Here is a 21,179-nt window from a genome sequence, read left to right on the forward strand (position 1 = left end):
TGGGGGCCAACATGATCTATGTTAAAGACAAACGCTCACAGCATCAATTCCATCTCCATTAAATACACCCTATGAGAACTACTGGTTTCAAAGGAAGAGGAATTTTACTTCATGGTCCCATTTTTTGTGGTACATGTGGGCCAGTTAGGCATCTAGGCTGACTAGAAAATGGGTACTTTCTCCTAGATTACACAGAGAAAAGTCATAAAAGTGGGAAAACTACATCAATATATAAACATTCATCTTACCCTGTGAACATCTGTATAAAGTGATGTTGACAGTTTCCATGCATGTGTATGATCTTCAGAACTGCTCTCAAAGTAGGGCATGATCTCAGATAAAGAAACCGAGGGTCAGAGCATTCCCAGGGTTGTGTGGGTTACCCAGCTCCCTTCCAGGAGCATTGCAGGTGGACGGCCTCCCCCTCTGTACCCACTCTCTAAGATCTGAAACTGTTTAATTCCTTTCCTGCACCAAACCAAGAGCCTTTGGGGGCACACCTGCACAGGGCCTGCCCCAGGGTAGGAGCTATGTGATCTCACATAAAGAAAGACTAAATGGGGCGGGGTAGGGGAATGGCTAGAACCTGGGCTTTCTGACTGCAAGTTCCAAGTGAGTGTTCCACAAACACATCTGTGCACATGCGTGTTTATGGTATGCATGCGGGTCCTTCCATCTACAATATTTTTCTCAGCTTGCTTGACTTCCAAACTCCTATTCGTCTCTCAAAACCCCACTCAAATATCCTTCCACCATGAAACTTTCCCAACTCTGCCTTGAGCAGAATTAAATCCTTTCAGTCTTGACACTCAGACAGAAGCTTGGTACTTCATTGCCACTTTGCATTCCACAAAGTATAGTCACTGGATGTCTGCCTGTCTTTGTGCTCAGCCAGACCAAGAGCTGCTCAAGGGGACAGCATTCACCTTTGTCCCTCCAGTGCCCACACAGGACCTGGCACCCACAAGGGGTTTGGGACATGCATGTTGATACAGAGACAAGCTGTTGATATTCTTGTATATAAATAAATAGAATTATGAAGTCATTCAGCAAATATTTATTAAGCATGTGAGCCCTGTTGTAGGAGCTGGGAACATGAGTCTAATCAAAAGAGATAAACCCTTTGCCCGGTGCAGCTCACATTCTGCTGGGAGAGACAGGAAGTAAAAGATAAACGGACGAACGTATCCAGGTGATGATAACGGCTGTAACAAACAGTGAAGCTGGGCAAGCGGAGGGAAGGCTATTTCAGGGGAGGGGTCTCTGATAAGGGGGGATGTGTGGGGACCAGAAGGACCTGAGGGAGTGAGTGTGCAGGTCCCTATGGGAAGGGCGCTCCAGGCAGAGAGAATGGCCAGTGCAAAGGCCCTGGGGTAGGAGACAGCACGGCTTGTTCAAAAGGAGGCCAGGGAACAGGTGGAGAGAGTGAAAGGGATGATCAGAAATGCATCAGGGGGTGGGGCGCTGTGGCCTTGAGGGCCACTGTCCAATCTTAGTGTCCTCCTGGGCCCGAGACAGGACATGCCATGGTCTGACTTAGGCGGTAGAACACCGAGGAACATAGCTGACCATCCTCTGGCAGACCCCTTCTGAGTGTTGCCCCTGGGGGGCATTTCCTGAGTGCCAGCATGTGCCAAGCTCCAGGCTGTGTTAGCTCATGGGATCCTCCCAGCTTCCCTAAGAGGAGGTTTCTAGTGAGCCCACTACCCAGCTGAGAAAACCTGATCTCCCAGAGCAAGACCAACGTGGGGTTGGAGAGTTTTCTGTGGACTTTCTTAAACTTTCGTGGTCCATGGAACCCCTGTCCCAGTGGAGTTTTCTCTGCAGAGTGACAGGCCCCAAGAACCCTTGGCTTCTAAACGGCCATGAACTCAGGCCAGGGCAGTGCCTGCACTGCCTGAATGCCCAGGACACACTCAAGTTGGCAGCTGTCTCCCTGTTGATTTCTGGGTCTTTGCGCTTTGTTAAACCTACACGGAGGAGTTTATTTTTATCTCCCTGGCATCATGACCCGTTACTCCAGCCCTGCCCCGCCCTGCCCCCTTCGTGCTGCAGCTGTGCGGTGCTCTTCTGCCGTGGCCTTTGCCACACAGGGCTGCAGGTGTCTGCTTGCTCACCTGCTAGATCCACCCGAGCGTGAGTGGCCCAGCACGGATGCTGAGACGTCCTCTCTGCCCCCCGCCCCCAGTTCGCCCCTGGCCCCATGGAGCTGCTCCCCACGCGTTCGCAGAACAGGAAGAAAAACGTTCAGACCTGCGCTTACAAAGCAGCAGAGCTTACAATGGGATTTGAATGATGCATGCACGTGAAGCAGAAAGAGAGGATTGGGAGGGTGATTTCTAGCGAACGCTCACAGGTCGGTGAGTCCAGATGCATTAGGCCCATGGGGCTTCCCTCTCAGCCAGAATGGAAGAACCAGGTAGAGGTGGCTCTGGGTGACACAGCAGGACTGCCAAGGAGTCTGTGAATTCCAGGGGGGTTGAAGTGACAAAATCCAAGTCCCTCGGGAATATTCATCTAGCCCAAGGATAAACTGAAGGGGAAAAAATCAGAAAGCAAGGAGATTGGTTTGGGGTTCTTTGTTGCAGGCTTATTTGCTGCATGAGTGTCTAAAACCAAGATGGGAAGGAAGGCTTGGGCAGAGGGGAAGAGCGCTAGCTAGACGGAAACGAAAACGCTGCCTTTCATCCTGGTGGGAAGTCGCCCCGCGACCCCGCGGTAGTTTTCTTTCCTTAACTGCAGTGGAGGTTGTAAGAGAGATGCCAGCTATTTTAAGGGCTGAGTAGGACCCTCGCCCACACCCCCGCGCAAGAGGCTAGGCATATAGATATCATTCGTAGAGTTGCGCTGGATGAAATATACCAGAGTCTTTGACCTTGAAGAAGATGCTGGATGTGACTAGAAAGGAGAAGAGACCAAGTGACTCCAGGGCTTAGCGGCTGGAGAGCCGGAAAGTGATCCTGAATGCCAGAGCGGGGACATAACCTCTTCGTCCCCAAGTTCCTACAACTCCGGCGCATCCTTTCCTTGAATCTGCATCGAGCATAGTCCGAGCCCAACCGTACCTGCCTGGGGTCCCGCTGCGTTAACACTGAGGGCGATTTCAGGGAGGGTCGGTCTGTCCCGCCCAGCTGGCCAGGCTGTCCTCTGTTTCTGGGTCTTCCACCAGCCACCTCTTTGTGCCTTATAACGGTCTCTGTTGTAAATCATTTTAAATTAGTTAAAATAATCATTTTAAATCTGTTAAAATAATTTTTAACACATTAAAAAACAGCTTTAGGGGGCTTCCCTGGTGGCGCAGTGGTTGAGAGTCCGCCTGCCGATGCAGGGGACACAGGTTCGTGCCCCGGTCCGGGAAGATCCCACATGCCGCGGAGCGGCTGGGCCCGTAAGCCATGGCCGCTGAGCCTGCGCGTCCGGAGCCTGTGCTCCGCAACGGCAGAGGCCACAGCAGTGAGAGGCCCGTGTACCGCAGAAAAATAAAAAAGAATCAGTTTTATTAACTAACATATATTAAGTTCACATACTTAGTGAACAAAGCATTTCACAGTCCACTGTACGATCCTCAATCAGAATACAGATTTCACAGGAACTCAGAGGCATTCTTCTTCTGGTATAATGATCGGAGAATTGTGATTTCTATGGTTCACAAAACGGGGCCTAATTATTTAGTAAACGTGGATGAACATTACTTTTACTACCTCTTAGGGATGGGTTACTATACTTTTCTTGGGTATCTATGAAGATGTCTTCATTTCAGCCATGTCAACTAATATTTGTGACTTCTATCTATTGCTTTTATGAATACCTATGCCCACCTCCCCACAAGGGTCCCAGTGCCCAGGGGACTTCCACCCAGAACAGCTCACACCAGGCCTTTGCCATGTCACTCTCAGCCTCCTCCCATCTTCTCCACGTTCCAGGGATCTGTGGTCCCTTCCTACACGTGGGGTTCCCTCACCCTGCCCTCAGACCCCAGAATTCAGGCTCCCACACCCCACAGCCCCAGAGGCAGAAGGAGACCCTCTCCTCCCTGCACCAAGGCCCACTTCCCTTTTCCCATCCCGGAAAGCAACAGTGGAAGCAACCATTTTCTTCAGAGAACTTTCCATTCCACCACAGGGTGGGGCTCCCCAAGGCCTCAGCAGGGCTGTCACAGTGCCACTTACTCAGCCCTCACTAGTGGCATGTGACATACTGACAGTCCTGGCCACGTGGCCCTGCCACGCACAGGCCACTTCTCACAGTCTGTCCTCCACGTGAGGCAAAGCCAAGGTCAGGCCTGTGTACCCCACCTCCCGGCAGGGCTGGAGTCATGATATCCTGTGGGTAAACCTGTGTTGGAGCCGGCAGACATCTCCTGAGAGCAGATACTTCTCAGAAACAATCCTGTGTAAACTCACATCAAAGGGAGAAAAGCCAACCACCTTCTGCAAAGGCGGGTCTGGCTGGTGAGACTCTGATCTACGTTACTAATTAGGAAGGACTGACGACTGGGATTTGGAGACATTTCTCCAGTTAAAATCTACCCCAAAATGATGGCAGGCACTCACCTAACATCTGCATGACTAAAAAGTCCCCGATCTCTCCTGATACGAAGGGCCTTTCCCCAGAGATAAATTCCAGCTTCCTCCCTAAAATACACATCTGATCCTTGGGGTGTCCTTTTTTTTTTTTCAACCTGCTTCCACAATTTTAAGATGTCCAGCAATGGGAGAAAACTGCTAGGAAATTCAAAAGTGCAGTTTATCTCCAGTGAGGTGTTAGTAATAGAAAAGGGAAACACGGTGAGGAGGCCAGATTCTGAGGACAAAGGGGACATTTTCTGCTCCAGACACGCCAGGCTCAAGGTGACATCAAGAAGTACAAGCAGAGCGTCCAAGAGGCAGGACTAGGGTGTAGGGAGGACTGAGGCCTGAGATTTGAGAGTCACTTTCCAGAAGCTGGAATCAAGCCCTGGTGTGGCAGCATTCTCCTGCACTTAGGGAGGGAGATTAGAACATCTTCATTTTTAAGGGCTAAGATAGAAAGTAGGCGGCATCCGGTCAAAGGCTCTTGAGGTCTGACTCTCAAAAAGGCCAGAAATGTCAGACTGTCCGAACACGAGGCCCTGAGTGGTCCAACTTGATATCCGCAGACTTACATCAAAAACAGACTTCAAAAAAAAAAAAAAAAAAAAAAAAAAACAGACTTCAGAACTGCCGGGGAAGATGATGGAAAAGTGCATCTGACCTTACTCAGCTCTGCCTATTGCATGAGTCAAGCTCTTTGTGGCTCACTGTTTGTTTAATGGGGTCCACAGTGATGGATTCTTGGTGATGTACCCTTCGTGACCCAAATTCAAAAGTGGACATTCAAGTCAGCTCCCACAAAAGCTGCTGCAGAGCCCCAAGCGTTCAGGTCCCCAGTGCGAATGGGTAGAATCATCACTCAGGCTTGTGGGGACTCAGCGACGCCCAAATGTGTTTTAAGGGCATGTTGGTCACCATATCATTCTTGGGCAGGACCGCGGGACCTTCCCAGATGTTACGAAATTAAAGATGGAGATGGTAGTTGAGTAATCACTTTTCAGCCCTAAAGTGCAAAGTTGTTTTTCTTTCAAAATTCCAGCTTGTCTCCTCTGTCTGAAAGACTCATTTTTTCAGCAGTCCAGCCGATGACATCACTGGAGTAGGAGTTATGTAATTTAAGCCCACCACACTTCCACAGGGCTTCCCAGAACAGAAGATACCTCCAGAGGCCACTCTCACCATCAGAAAGCCCAGCTGAAGTTGCGACCTCTTTCACTTTGGGTAAGTAAATGACCATCTTTTTTTCCTCTCTTATCAGAGTAAAATATAAGAGAAGGTTCATATCTCAGGGGAAAAAATTTTCCTTTTACAACTAATATTGGCAGAGTTTTCAGCTTTCTGTTTCAGCTGTCTGTTCTGTTGTTTCTGTTGTTGTAATCCTGAATCCATTGAAGAGACTGTGTTCCATGCCTACTTTGGGTTTTAGATGCTTTTCCAGAAGAGGAGGAGGAAGGATGTTTGAAACAGGAGAGTACATCTGGCAGCTCTTTACCTCAAGGTCGCATGAAACATGCAGAAGCTGAATACAGTCATCAGAGCTCCGTGTGGACTCTGACCAGTTACAGTCTACAAATTCCAATTTATAAAAATCAAATTGGTCTCCCCAGGATCGCTTACAAAATTTCATAATGCCAATAACTGGTTGGGTTATTTGTGGATTGAAAACAGTATCTTATGATGTGATTGGGTTGACATCCTTTAATATCTATGTCTGTATTTCAAATGCCTTTATCATCACCTCACTGTTGAAGTTGGAATTAATTTGAAGAAGGCTAATTTGTTGAAGAAGTAGCACGCACCAGTGTTCTAATGTGCAGAACTCAGAAAGTATCACATAGAAATTACAGAATCGATCATGTCTAGTAGACTTGCCCAATGTCACTCTTGACTTTTTCAGGTAAGATCAAATATGACTGATCATATCAATAGCTGCTGGGTTTTGACCACGTACTATGTGCCAGGCAAATATCAGAGCTAAGACTCGGAACCAACAAAGGAAGCTTCCTCCTCTCTTGCCAACTTTACGTAAACACAGGCAGCAGCTGGTAAAGACGACCTCCTGAAAATAGGCTCGGCTTGAGCAAACATGTGCCGTGGCCACGGACCCAGCCGGGTCCCATGGGATGGCGGGCAGTGTCTGCTGAACCAATCAGATTCGAGCTGAAGTAAGAGGTTTCTGCTGCTGGCATAGGTGACAGTTCCTGGTTTCCTGGGCAGGGTGAAGCCTTGACCCGTGTATTACTGTCCAGTTGCTGTTGTAACAAATTAGCACAAAGCTAGCGGCTTCAAACAACACAAATGTGTTATCTGATATTCCTGGAGGTCAGAGGTTCAAAATCAGCCTCACTGGGCTAAAGCCAAGGTTGGCTGGGGTTGTGCTCCTTCTGGAGGCTCGAAGGGAGAAGCCGTTCCTTGCTTTTTCTGGCTTCTAGAGGCTGCCTGTGTTCCTTAGCTCATGGCGCCTTCTCCATCTTCCAAGCCAATGGCATAGCATCTTCTACTCTCTTCCTGCCTTTGACCGCCCGCTACCTCCCTCTTTTACTTATAAATGAAATCACTTTCACTCGTGATGACGTCAAGCCCACCTCCATAATCCAGCATCATCTCCCCATCTCAAGATTCTTACCTCAACCCCATCTGCAAAGTCTCCTTTACCATGTAAGGGAACATATTTGCAGGTTCCAGGGACTAGGATGTGGACACCTTTGGGGACCATCATTCTGCCGACTGCACGGCTCTGGGGTACAGCCCATGTTTTTGTCTGGTGGTGCCCGGGCTGCCCCTGCCTCTTGCTGACCTGTGGTCCCTCAGGAGCACACAGGAGCCAGGCCCCCTCCACTGCCTCCCCAAGCCACCCTTTCCTGCCCAGACACCCACACTTCAGAGGGGACTCGACCCCTGTCTCACACGTTCAAGGTGACCTGGAGGAGGAAAGGGAGGGAAGCAAAGCAGACCACATCCGGGGTCTGTCTCAGCATCCACAACGAACTGCTCCCCTCCTTCCAGCTTCTCCTTAAACCTCCTGGTGGTGAAAGCTCCAAGGCTGGAGACGAACGAGAATCCCACTGCCAAGAAGCCAGGCCCTCCTGGAACTCGGCTCTCTGGAATTTTAGTTCCTTAGTTTCCTAGTGTGCTAGGTGCCAGGTAATCCCTGAACAGCTCAGGAAGAGCAGAAAAGGGGTCTCTTGGTACTTTCCAACCTCGTGTTCCGACACCAGAGTAGCCCACATGAAGGAGAGGTTGCTTACACTCGGAGGGACCAGGACACGTTATCATCACATTATTACTACCGTAGTCATCACCATTATTATTGTCGTGGTGGTCATCATCATCTGAGCTTCATATTTGATGCTTTGCAGCCTACAAGGGGATTCTACAGGTATAATCTCCTTCAAGCTTCACCATGACTCTTTGTAATAACTGCCGTCATTCCCATTCTACAGACGAACAAACTGAGGCTCAGAGAAGTTATCTGACTTGCCCAGAATCACAGTTTGGTGACCCCAGGACCCAAGCCCAGGCTCCCTAACACCAGGCCCATTCTCTTTACGGTCATAGCACGCTAGGTAGAAGAGGTCTGACCCTGAGCTGGGCCTGGAAGAAGAGCCATGTATAAACAGACTGGCTCCTATCGCCGTATGAATGTAGGCAAGTCACTTCACTTCTCTTCACCTCTGTTTGCCCGTCTGTACAATGGGCACAAGACAGCCATCTCTCCTCCCAGGCATGTTGTCAGGATCAGGTTACCTGAAGCCCAGCACAGCCCACAGATCACAGGTGTGGCTGACAGTGAAGGGTCGGATCTGGCATCAGGGGCTTACTCTGCAGCCCCAGCGTCGGTGGGAGATTGGGGCTGAGACGAAGATGCTCGGGTTTTCCATGGCACATAGAGCTTCCTTAGCACGTGCAGCGAAGCACATGGGAAGGAATGGCATGAGGCCCAATGGCAGTCTTAGGAAGCAGTTCCCACATGTGTGTGTAGTACAAGGGGGCTGCCAGGGGGAGGGGGCGTGGAGGGGCCCCCAGGTATCTGAGTGTATTGCTTTCCTGTGGCTGCCAAAGAAATTACTACAAGACACTTAAAACTGATTATATTATGTTGATGGAGTTATCAAGCAGTTCTAATCAAAAGCTGTTTTTAAAAAATATGTATATTTAATTATACATACATGTATGCATATGTACACACACACCCCCCCAACTAATTGGTTATATTACATTAATGGAGCTATAAAGTAGCTCTAGTCAAAAATATTTTTTCCAGAAAAGTCTAAATATATTCATCCATCTACATATATTAAGGCAAAATGAAAGATTTTCTTTATGCTAATTAACTGAACATTGAAAAATAACATAAGCCAAATAATTAGTTTGGGTACATATGCAAGTGCTACAATTAGCTTCTTGGGCTTGTACCTGACTCTCATACGTCTTTGGCATTTTCCAGAGAATGTATTTTTCTCTCAATATGGTCTTATTATTTTTAATGGTTCCATATAATTGCCTGAACTTTTTTTCCTTCAAATTTTATGGTTAATAAATTTAAATTAGCACCTTCAATGGACTCTTCTCTTGGACCAGAAAATATTTAATGAAGAAAATGTTCTCTCTGCAGGTGTTGAGGTATCTGATAAACTCTGAGCAATTCTGCCAAGCAGAGGCTATTCTCAAGTCTAATTCTTTGCATATGGAATTATGTAAATATTTCAGCTCAGATATTTTCACGGGTGCTGTCTTTTTGCCTTAGTTCGAGCTCCTTCAGCAAATATTTTCACCACATTAAACTCTTCAGATAAGTTGTAGCTATTTATAAGTTTTGATTGCTTTGTCAGATTTAGATGTGGCAGATCAGGGGCTGTCCCAATTTCATCTCAATTTTGTACAAAATATGAACTTCTCCAATTGAAAAGATGCTTCCCACAAATTGAGACATCCCAAAGCTCATTATAAAATTCAACAATTAAACCTTGTGCACCATTTGACCACTCATCGCTTAGTTTGATCATTTTCTCCCGTGCCTTTCTAGCTATAAATTTCAATTATTTTCTGCATAAAATTTTGTTTTCAATAACTACAATCTGCTAAAAGCTCTAAAAGCTGCTGCTTCAGTGCTCCACTCATTGAATACTTGTTCGAAGATTCCTCATCGATTTGGAATAAAATTCTACAAAATTTCTCAACTCTGCTGTAACAAATAGTTGAGTAACATTTTACAGCACTTAGTGTCTTCTGAAATTGATTTATGATGGGCGGCAGAGAAAGAAAATGCACGCTAGAGTTGTTTTAATTCCTCATCCAGGGAATTCCCTGGCGGTCCAGTGTGTAGGACTCTGTGCTTTAATTGCCGAGGGCATGGGTTTGATCCCTGGTTGGGGAACTTCACAAAGATTTCACAAGCCTCACGGCACGACCAAAAAAAAATTCCTCATCAACTTCAGCACAAAAGTTCGTAGTTCAGTAATTCTGAACTACAAATCTTACGTTTTAGGATTTTGTAAATCTTGTCAAATATAACCTCCATATCAATTGGTAAAATACTGAAACTCGTTTATATGCAATTACAAATTGTGTGTGCAAAGTTACACATTCATCATTGACTTCCCTGAGAGACAGAAGTTCAGGACTTAAATTGTCATTAAACGTTCTTTTTTTGCTCATTGTTGCCAGAAGGACTCATTGCAAAATTGAAAAGTATTGCCAAATAACAAAATAAATACTTCATTGTGGATTTATGCCCTGAAATCAATGACAGAAGAAGAGTGTCCTTTCTCCTCCATACACTCTGGGTCAGAACCCTGTAAGCCACGGATATGTCATAGCCTCCGAACCCTTCGTTTCCCGTGTCCTCTGCTGACCTGTCAACTGGCAGCCCAGCAGCTGATTCTCTTCTCTGCCTGCACTCTCCCTTGGTGCTTTCATCCAGTCCTGTGGCTTTAAATACCAAATACCATCCATGTGATTACAACTCCCAATGGCGTATCACTGTCTCAGACGTGGTCTCTCAACACCAGTGCTGTGCAGCCAACTGCCCCAGTATCCCCACCTGATGTCCAACAGACAGCTCAGCCTTCACACGTCCAGATGTGAACCCCCGATCTTCCCCGCTGAGAAACCTGCTCCACCGTCACTCTGTCGTCTCCAGTTCAGTTGACTGCAGCTTCCTATTTCCGGGGGCTCAGGCCAAACATCTAAGCATCATGCAATTCCGCTTTTGTCATAACCCGTATCCGACTGGAAATCATGGTGCTTCTATCTTCAGACTATACCTAGAGCCTGATCACATCTCACCGATCCCAAGGCTGCCCCTCCCCGGCTAACAGGTTTATTCAGTATACTTATTGTCATCGCCTCTCTCCTCCCATAAGGCTAGAAGCACCTTGAGGGCAGGGGGTGTTGCTTGTTTGATTCACGGCTATGTCCCAAACACCTAGAACAGTGCCTAGCACATAGTGTGTGCTCAGTACATACTTGACCAGTGGATGAATGAATGGAGGGACCCGTGGATTTTACCCAATGTGAATAGCACAGTGTGTGGGTTGCAGTGTCACAGCGAGAAGGTCATCATGTCCTCCGCAGATGAGGAAAGTCGGGCTCACAGACACAAAGTGATTGCCTAAGACTGCAGAGCCGAATAGATTTTCCCGAGATCAGCTCTCTTACGCGATATCTTGTGTTGGATGCTATGAGTTTCGCCGAGTTGAAGGGAAGGACTCTTAGGCATCACTAAGGATAACGATGATGATAACAGTAGCTAACGGGTAGCAAGTGCCTACAAAGAGCCAGGAACCCTTTGAAGCACTTTGCATATATTATACTCATCCAGGTGGGAGGAGGGATTTTAGGTGTGGAGTGCCAGAAACCCCCCACCTTCCACTACTGCCCTCACCTCCTCCACCTTACTGGTCCCCGTCCCAGTGGATCAGCATCCCTAAGGGCCGGGCCTCTTCCTTGCTTCATTCCATCTTCAGTCATCGACCACTGTCTCCATGTCTGCCTCCCTCTAGATGGTGAGCACCTCCAGGGGGCTGGGCCCTGTTCCCCGGATCTCCAGCACCTGGCAAAGTACTGGCGCAAAGTAAGTGCTCCTTCAATCAAACACGAGCACCTACTTTGTGCCAGTACTTTGTGTAATGAAACACAGCTAATAACAATGGTATGGTTGTAAATAAGACTCGTCCTCCCTTTCCACTGAGCGCTTCCTCTAAGCCAGGCGACCAGGCCAAGCTCTCCACAGATACACTCGCCAGTCCTTGCCTCAATCCCACAAGAGGGATACAATTAGGTCCAATGTTCAAAAAGGAAAATAAAAGTCAGTTGGTCTAAGTGGCCCACAACAAGTAGTTATGTCAAGATTTGAACTCGGGTTTCAAAAGCCCTGGTCCTTTCCTTTATACCCGGGGTCAGCATACTTTTCCTCTAAGGGAATAGGGGTAAGTATTTTCAGTTTTGCAGGCCAAAGGGCCACTGTTGCAACCACTCAACTCTGCTGTTGTAACACAAAAGGTAAATGAATGGATGCGGCTGTGTGCCAATAAAACTTTATTTTCCAAAACTGGGGACACACTGGATGGGCTGCTGGCTAGAATTGGCCGCCTCCCGTGTGATGCTCTGTAATGTTCATTGCAGGTCACCGTGGATGGCCTCCCGGACCCTCCTGGAGTTCCAGTCCTCCAACCAGAGCCAGCTCCCGCCTCCAAATGCCACGTCCTGCGACAGCGCTCAGGAAGCCTGGGACCTGCTGCATAGAGTCTTACCCACATTTATCATCACCATCTGCTTCTGTGGGCTGCTGGGAAACCTCTTTGTGCTGTCCATCTTTCTCTTGGCCCGACGGCGTCTGAACGCGGCAGAAATCTACCTGGCCAACCTGGCGGCTTCCGACCTGGTGTTCATCTTGGGCTTGCCCTTCTGGGCAGAGAACATCTGGAAGGAATTCAACTGGCCTTTCGGAGCCCTCCTCTGCCGCGTGGTCAACGGTGTCATCAAGGCCAATCTCTTCATCAGCATCTTCCTGGTGGTGGCCATCAGCCAGGACCGCTACTGCGTGCTGGTGCACCCCATGGCCAGCCGGAGGCGGCGGCGACGGCGATGGGTTCAGGCCACCTGCGTGCTCATCTGGGCCATGGGGGGCCTCCTAAGTATCCCCACGTTCCTGCTGCGCTCCGTCCAAGCTGTCCCGGAACTGAACATCTCCGCCTGTGTGTTGCTGTACCCCAGCGAGGCCTGGCCCTTTGCAAGGATGGTGGAGTTAAACGTGCTGGGGTTCCTCCTCCCACTGGTTGCAATTGTCTTCTTCAACTGTCACATCCTGGCAGCCCTGCGAGGGCGGGGGCAGGTCAGAAAGACAAGGCACGGGGGGCCCACGGATGGCAAGACCACGGCCCTGATCCTCTTGCTTGTGGCTGCCTTCCTGCTCTGCTGGACCCCCTACCACTTCTTTGCCTTCCTGGAATTCCTGCTCGAGGTGCGGGCTGTCAGAGGCTGCTTCTGGGAGAATTTCACCGACCTGGGCCTGCAATGGGCCAACTTCTTTGCTTTCATGAACAGCTGCCTGAATCCAGTGATTTATGTCTTTTTGGGCCGGCTTTTCAGGACCAAGGTCTGGGAACTTTATAAACGATGCATCCCTAGATGACTGACTCCAATATCCACGTCCCATAGAAAAGAAATCCTTCAACTTTTCTGGCGGAATTAAAACAGTGGGGAGGGACTTCCCTGGTGGCACAGTGGTTTAGAATCCTCCTGCCAATGCAGGGGACACGGGTTCGAGCCCTGGTCCGGGAAGATCCCACATGCCGCGGAGCAACTAAGCCTGTGCGCCACAACTACTGAGCCTGCACTCTGGAGCCGGAGAGCCACAACTACTGAAGCCCGCGCACCTAGAGCCCGTGCTCCGCAACAAGAGAAGCCACCGCAATGAGAAGCCCGCGCACTGCAACGAAGAGTGGCCCCCGCTCGCCGCAACTAGAGAAAGCCTGCGCGCAGCAACGAAGACCCAACACAACCAAAAATAAATAAATAAAATAAATAAATTTATTTTAAAAAGTAAGCATCAGGGAGCCAAGAAGTGTGACTTCCTCATCAGCTATTACTGACGTAATAAATACTACTGTAATAAGCTGAATGATGGTCCCCCAAGATCACCAGGACCTAGTCCCTGGAACCTGTAAATGTGTATAGGGTAATGGGGACTTTGCAGATGTAATTAAGCAAAGGATCTTGAGATGGAAAATTATCCTGGGTTATCTGGGTGACCCAATGTCATCACAAGGGTCTTTATAAAAAGAGGAGGCAGAAGTGTCAGAGACAGAGAAGGCTGGAGGGATACAATGAAGGGGCCACAGGCCAAGAATTGCAGGTCCCCTGTCGAGACGTGAAATGGCAAAGAAATGGATCCTCCCTGGAGCCTCCTTCTGGAACCAGCCCTGCTGACATCTTGATTTCAGCCCAGTGATGCCTGGTCTCCAGAACCAGAAGATAATAAATCTGTGTTGTTTTTAAGTCACCAAGTTTATGGTTAATTTGTCACAGCGGCAGGAAACAAGTTTCCAGTAAGCATCTCTTGTTACATTTCCACTTGCCTGTCCATCCAAAATGTTCTAAGTTAACTGCTAGGACTAGAGAGATGACCTAGCTAGAGAGCCTATCCACAAGGAGCTTGCGTAGATCGAAATAATTATAGTATAAAAAAAAAGTAAATGAGAAATCGCATGCGTGTGACACAGACCCAGTACCTGCAGCATTCAGAGGGAAAGGGGATGATCTCCTTCTAGGGTTATCAAAAAAGAGGCTGTGGACTCCACTCGGAAGATGGCGGAAGAGTAAGACGCGGAGATCACCTTCCTCCCCACACATACATGAGAAATACATCTACACGTGGAATAACTCCTACAGAACACCTACTGAATGCAGGCAGAAGACCTCAGACTTCCCGAAAGGTAAGAAACTCCCCACGTACCTGGGTACGGCCAAAGAAAAAAGAATAAACAGAGACAAAAGGATAGGGATGGGACCTGCACCAGTGGGAGGGAGCTGTGAGAGAGGAAAGGTTTCCACACACCAGGAAGCCCCTTCGCAGGCGGAGACTGTGGGTGGCGGGGGCGGGGGGGAGCTTTGGAGCCGTGGAGGAGAGCACAGCCACAGGGGTGCGGAGGGCGAAGCGGAGAGATTCCCGCACAGAGGATCAGGGCCGACCGGCACTCACCAGCCCGAAAGGCTTGTCTGCTCACCCGCCGGGGCGGGCGGGGCTGGGAGCTGAGGCTCGGGCTTTGGTCGGAGTGCCGGGAGAGGACTGGGGTTGGCGACGTGAACACAGCCTGCAGGGGGTTAGTGCGCCATGGCTGGCCGGGAGGAAGTCCGGGAAAAGGTCTGGACCTGCCAAAGAGGCAAGAGACTTTTTCTTGCCTCTTTGTTTCCTGGTGCGCGAGGAGAGGGGATTAAGAGCGCTGCTTAAATGAGCTCCAGAGATGGGCACGAGCCGCGGCTAACAGCGCGGACCCCAGAGACGGGCATAAGACGCTAAGGCTGCTGCTGCCGCCGCCACCAAGAAGCCTGTGTGCGACCACAGGTCAGTCTCCACACCTCCCCTCCCGGAGCCTGTGCAGCCCGCCACTGCCAGGGTCCCAGGATCCAGGGACAACTTGCCCGGGAGAACGCATGGCGCGCCTCAGGCTGGTGCAACGTCATGATGGCCTCTGTCGCCGCAGGTCCACCCCGCACTCCGTACCCCTCCCTCTCCCCGGCCTGAGTGATCCAGAGCCCCCGAAGCAGCTTCTCCTTTAACCCCGTCCTGTCTGAGCGAAGAACAGACGCCCTCAGGCGACCTACACGCAGAGGCGGGGCCAAATCCAAAGCTGAACCCTGGGAGCTGTGCGAACAAAGAAGAGAAAGGGAAATCTCTCCCAGCAGCCTCAGGAGCAGTGGATTAAATCTCCACAATCAACTTGATGTACCCTGCATCTGTGGAATACCTGAATAGACAACGAATCATCCCAAATTGAGGAGGTGGATTTTGAGAACAAGATATATTATTTGTTCCCCTTTTCCTCGTTTTGTGAGTGTGTATGTGTATGCTTCTGTGTGAGATTTTGTCTGTATAGCTTTGCTTTCACCATTTGTCCTAGGGTTCTATCCGTCTGTTTTTGTTTTTTACTTAAAAAAATTTTTTTTCTTAATAATTATTATTTTATTTTAATAACTTTATTTTATTTTACCTTATTTTATTTTATCCTCTTTCTTTCTTTCTACTTTTTCTCCCTTTTATTCTGAGCCATGTGGACGAAAGGCTCTTGGTGCTGCAGCCAGGAGTCAGTGCTGTGGCTCTGAGGTGGGAGAGCCAACTTCAGGACACTGGTCCACAAGAGACCTCCCAGCTCCACATAATATCAAATGGCGAAAATCTCCCAGAGATCTCCATCTCAACACCAACACCCAGCTTCACTCAACGACCAGCAAGCTACAGTGCTGGACACCCTATGCCAAACAACTAGCAAGACAGGAACACAACCCCACCCATTCGCAGAGAGGCTGTCTAAAATCATAATAAGTCCACAGACACCCCAAAACACACCACCAGACGTGGACCTGCCCACCAGAAAGACAAGATCCAGCCTCTTCCACCAGAACACAGGCACTAGTCCCCTCCACCAGGAAGCCTACACAACCCACTGAACCAACCTTAGCCCCTGGGGACAGACACCAAAAACAACAGGAATTACAAACCTGCAGCCTGTGAAAAGAAGACCCCAAACACAGTAGGTTAAGCAAAATGAGAATACAGAGAAATGCACAGCAGATGAAGGAGCAAGATAAAAACCCACCAGAGCTAACAAATGAAGAGGAAATAGGCAGTCTACTTGAAAAAGAATTCAGAATAATGATAGTAAAGATGATCCAAAATCTTGGAAATAGAATGGAGAAAATGCAAGAAACGTTTAACAAGGACCTAGAAGAACTAAAGATGAAACAAGCAACGATGAACAACACAATAAATGAAATTTAAAATACTCTGGATGGGATCAAAAGCAGAATAACTGAGGCAGAAGAACGGATAAGTGACCTGGAAGATAAAGTAGTCGAAATAACTACTGCAGAGCAGAATAAAGAAAAAAGAATGAAAAGAAATAAGGACAATCTCAGAGACCTCTGGCACAACATTAAACGCACCAACATTCGAATTATAGGGGTTCCGGAAGAAGAAGAGAAAAAGAAAGGGACTGAGAAAATATTGGAAGAGATTATAGTTGAAAACTTCCCTAATATGGGAAAGGAAATAGTTAATCAAGTCCAGGAAGCACAGAGAGTCCCATACAGGATAAATCCAAGGAGAAACATGCCAAGACACATATTAATCAAACTGTCAAAAATTAAATACAAAGAAAACGTGTTAAAAGCAGCAAGGGAAAAACAACAAATAACACACAAGGGAATCCCCATAGGGTTAACAGCTGATCTTTCAGCAGAAATTCTGCAAGCCAGAAGGGACTGGCAGGACATATTTAAAGTGATGAAGGAGAAAAACCTACAACCAAGATTACTCTACCCAGCAAGGATCTCATTCAGATTTGATGGAGAAATTAAAACCTTTACAGACAAGCAAAAGCGGAGGAAGTTCAGCACCACCAAACCAGCTTTACAACAAATGCTAAAGGATCTTCTCTAGGCAAGAAACACAAGAAAAGGAAAAGACCTACAATAACAAACCCAAAAAAATTAAGAAAATGGGAAAAGGAACATACATAATGGTAATTACCTTAAATGTAAATGGATTAAATGCTCCCACCAAAAGACACAGATTGGCTGAATGGATACAGAAACAAGACCCATATATCTGCTGTCTACAAGAGACCCACTTCAGACCTAGAGACACATACAGACTGAAAGTAAGGGGATGGAAAAAGATATTCCATGCAAATGGAAACCAAAAGAAAGCTGGAGTAGCAATTCTCATATCAGACAAAATAGACTTTAAAATAAAGACTATTAGAAGAGACAAAGAAGGACACTACATAATGATCAAGGGATCGATCCAAGAAAAAGATATAACAATTGTAAATATTTATGCACCCAACATAGGAGCACCTCAATACATAAGGCAAATACTAACAGCCATAAAAGGGAAAATTGACAGTAACACATTCATAGTAGGGGACTTTAACACCCCACTTTCACCAATGGACAGGTCATCCAAAATGAAAATAAATAAGGAAACACAAACTTTAAATGATACATTAAACAAGATGGACTTAATTGATATTTATAGGACACACCATCCAAAAACAACAGAATACACATTTTTCTCAAGCACTCATGGAACATTCTCCAGGATAGATCATAACTTGGGTCACAAATCAAGCCTTGGTAAAATTAAGAAAATTGGAATTGTATCAAGTATCTTTTCCGACCACAATGCTATGAGACTAGATATCGATTACAGGAAAAGATCTGTAAAAAATACAAACACATGGAGGCTAAACAATACACTACTTAATAACGAAGTGATCACTGAAGAAATCAAAGAGGAAATCAAAAAATACCTAGAAACAAATGACAATGGAGACACGACGACCCAAAACCTATGGGATGCAGCAAAAGCAGTTCTAAGAGGGAAGTTTATAGCAACACAACCCTACCTTAAGGAACAGGAAACATCTTGAATAAACAACCTAACCTTGCACCTAAAGCAATTAGAGAGAGAAGAACAAAAGAACCCCAAAGTTAGCAGAAGGAAAGAAATCATAAAGATCAGATCAGAAATAAATGAAAAAGAAATGAAGGAAACGATAACAAAGATCAATAAAACTAAAAGCTGGTTCTTTGAGAAGATAAACAAAATTGATAAACCATTAGCCAGACTCATCAAGAAAAGAAGGGAGGGGCTTCCCTGGTGGCGCAGTGGTTGATAGTCCGCCTGCCGATGCAGGGGACACGGATTCGTGCCCCGGTCCGGGAGGATCCCACATGCCGCAGAGCGGCTGAGCCCGTGAGCTATGGCCGCTGAGCCTGCATGTCCGGAGCCTGTGCTCTGCAACGGGAGAGGCCGCAACAGTGAGAGGCCCGCATACCACAACAACAAAAAAAAAAAAAGGGAGAAGACTCAAATCAGTAGAATTAGAAATGAAAAAGGAGAAGTAACAACTGACGCTGCAGAAATACAAAGGATCATGAGAGATTACTACAAGCAACTCTATGCCAATAAAATGGACAACCTGAAAGAAATGGACAAATTCTTAGAAATGCACAACCTGCCAAGACTGAATCAGGAAGAAATAGAAAATATGAACAGACAATCACAAGCACTGAAATTGACACTGTGATTAAAAATCTTCCAACAAACCAAAGGCCAGGACCAGATGGCTTCACAGGCGAATTCTTTCAAACATTTAGAGAAGAGCTAACACCTATCCTTCTCAAACTCTTCCAAAATATAGCAGAGGGAGGAACACTCCCAAACTCATTCTATGAGGCCACCATCACCCTGATACCAAAACCAGACAAGAATGTCACAAAGAAAGAAACCTACAGGCCAATATCACTGATGAACATAGATGCAAAAATCCTCAACAAAATACTAGCAAACAGAATCCAACAGCACATTAAACGGATCATACACCGTGATTAAGTGGGGTTTATTCCAGGAATGCAAGGATTCTTCAATATATGCAAATCAATCAACGTGATACACCATATTGACAAATTGAAGGAGAAAAACCATATGATCATTTCAATAGATGCAGAGAAAGCTTTTGACAAAATTCAACACCCATTTATGATGAAAACCCTGCAGAAAGTAGGCATAGAGGTAACTTTCCTCAACATAATAAAGGCCATATATGACAAACCCACAGCCAACATCATCCTCAATGGTGAAAAACTGAAAGCATTTCCACTAAGATCAGGAAGAAGACAAGGTTGCCCACTCTCACCACTCTTATTCAATATAGTTTTGGAAGTTTTAGCCACAGCAATCAGAGAAGAAAAGGAAATAAAAGGAATCCAAATCAGAAAAGAAGAAGTAAAGCTGTCCCTGTTTGCAGATGACATGATACTATACATAGAGAATCCTAAAGATGCTACCAGAAAACTACTAGAGCTAATCAATGAATTTGGTAAAGTAGCAAGATACAAAATTAATGCACAGAAATCTCTGGCATTCCTATACACTAAGGATGAAAAATCTGAAAGTGAAATCAAGAAAACACTCCCATTTACGACTGCAAGAAAAAGAATAAAATATCTAGGAATAAACCTACCTAAGGAGACAAAAGACCTGTATACAGAAAATTATAAGACACTGATGAAAGAAATTAAAGATGATACAAATAGACGGAGAGATATACCATGTTCTTGGATTGGAAGATTCAACATTGTGAAAATGACTCTACTACCCAAAGCAATCTACAGATTCAATGCAATCCCTATCAAACTACCACTGGCATTTTTCACAGAACTAGAACAAAAAATTTCACAATTGGTATGGAAACACAAAAGACCCCGAATAGCCAAAGCAATCTTGAGAACGAAAAACAGAGCTGGAGGAATCAGGCTCCCTGACTTCAGACTATACTACAAAGCTACAGTAATCAAGACAGTATGGTACTGGCACAAAAACAGAAATATAGATCAATGGAACAGGATAGAAAGCCCAGAGATAAACCCACGCACATATGGTCAGCTTATCTTTGATAAAGGAAGCAAGAATGTACAGTGAAGAAAGGACAGCCTCTTCAATAATTGGTGCTGAGAAAACTAGACAGGTACATGTAAAAGTAGGAGATTAGATCACTCCCTAACAGCATACACAAAAATAAGCTCAAAATGGATTAAAGACCTAAATGTAAGGCCAGAAACTATCAAACTCTTAGAGGAAAACATAGGCAGAACACTCTATGACATAAATCACAGCAAGATCCTTTTTGACCCACCTCCTAGAAAAATGGAAATAAAAACAAAAATAAACAAATGGGACCTAACGAAACTGCAAAGCTTTTGCACAACAAAGGAAACCATAAACAAGACCAAAAGACAACCCTCAGAATGGGAGAAAATATTTGCAAATGAAGCAACTGACAAAGGATTAATTTCCAAAATTTACAAGCAGCTCATGCAGCTCAATAACAAAAAAAACAAACAACCCAATCCAAAAATGGGCAGAAGACCTAAATAGACATTTCTCCAAAGAAGATATACAGATTGCCAACAGACACATGAAAGAATGCTCAACATCATTAATCATTAGGGAAATGCAAATCAAAACTACAATGAGATATCATGTCACCCCAGTCAGAATGGCCATCATCAAAAAATCTAGAAACAATAAATGCTGGAGAGGGTGTGGAGAAAAGGGAACACTCTTGCACTGCTGGTGGGAATGTGAATTGGTACAGCCACTATGGAGAACAGTATGGAGGTTCCTTAAAAAACTACAAATAGAACTACCATATGACACAGCTATCCCACTACTGGGCATATACCCTGAGGAAACCATAATTCAAAAAGAGTCATGTACCAAAATGTTCATTGCAGTTCTATTTACAATAGCCCAGAGATGGAAACAACCTAAGTGCCCATCATCGGATGAATGGATAAAGAAGATGTGGCACATATATA

The 21,179-nt window shown here is 46.3% G+C and overlaps 1 protein-coding gene and 1 long non-coding RNA gene across 3 annotated transcripts; one reads left to right on the plus strand and one right to left on the minus strand.

The window, feature by feature from the left end:
* Window positions 1-1,042: 1,042 nt before the first annotated feature.
* Window positions 1,043-12,191, minus strand: LOC113627637 (uncharacterized). Its single transcript, XR_003435635.1, has 2 exons — window positions 10,615-12,191; window positions 1,043-3,196 (listed from the first exon to the last, which is right to left on the minus strand). It is a non-coding gene; the product is annotated as an uncharacterized LOC113627637 (long non-coding RNA).
* Window positions 5,188-13,340, plus strand: BDKRB1 (bradykinin receptor B1). 2 transcript variants are annotated; one of them, XR_003435634.1, is made up of 2 exons: window positions 5,188-5,792; window positions 5,998-10,621. XR_003435634.1 is itself a non-coding variant. In XM_027120484.1 (2 exons), exon 2 carries the CDS (start codon window positions 12,208-12,210, stop codon window positions 13,204-13,206), a length of 999 nt encoding a protein of 332 aa, XP_026976285.1. In that variant the 5' UTR covers window positions 5,188-5,792; window positions 12,198-12,207; the 3' UTR covers window positions 13,207-13,340. The 2 variants fall into 2 exon arrangements, 1 of the variants encoding a protein (XP_026976285.1); XM_027120484.1 differs by lacking the exon at window positions 5,998-10,621 and adding an exon at window positions 12,198-13,340.
* The last annotated feature ends 7,839 nt before the right edge of the window (window positions 13,341-21,179 follow it).

Source organism: Aethalodelphis obliquidens, unplaced genomic scaffold (assembly GCF_003676395.1).
Source record: "Aethalodelphis obliquidens isolate GAN/ISIS:26980383/991018 unplaced genomic scaffold, ASM367639v1 scaffold21, whole genome shotgun sequence".
Classification (NCBI taxonomy): domain Eukaryota; kingdom Metazoa; phylum Chordata; class Mammalia; order Artiodactyla; family Delphinidae; genus Aethalodelphis; species Aethalodelphis obliquidens.

Bases quoted from the DNA above. Each gene is read 5' to 3' on its own strand.
- BDKRB1 (XM_027120484.1), top strand. From the start codon at position 12,208: ATGGCCTCCCGGACCCTCCTGGAGTTCCAGTCCTCCAACCAGAGCCAG.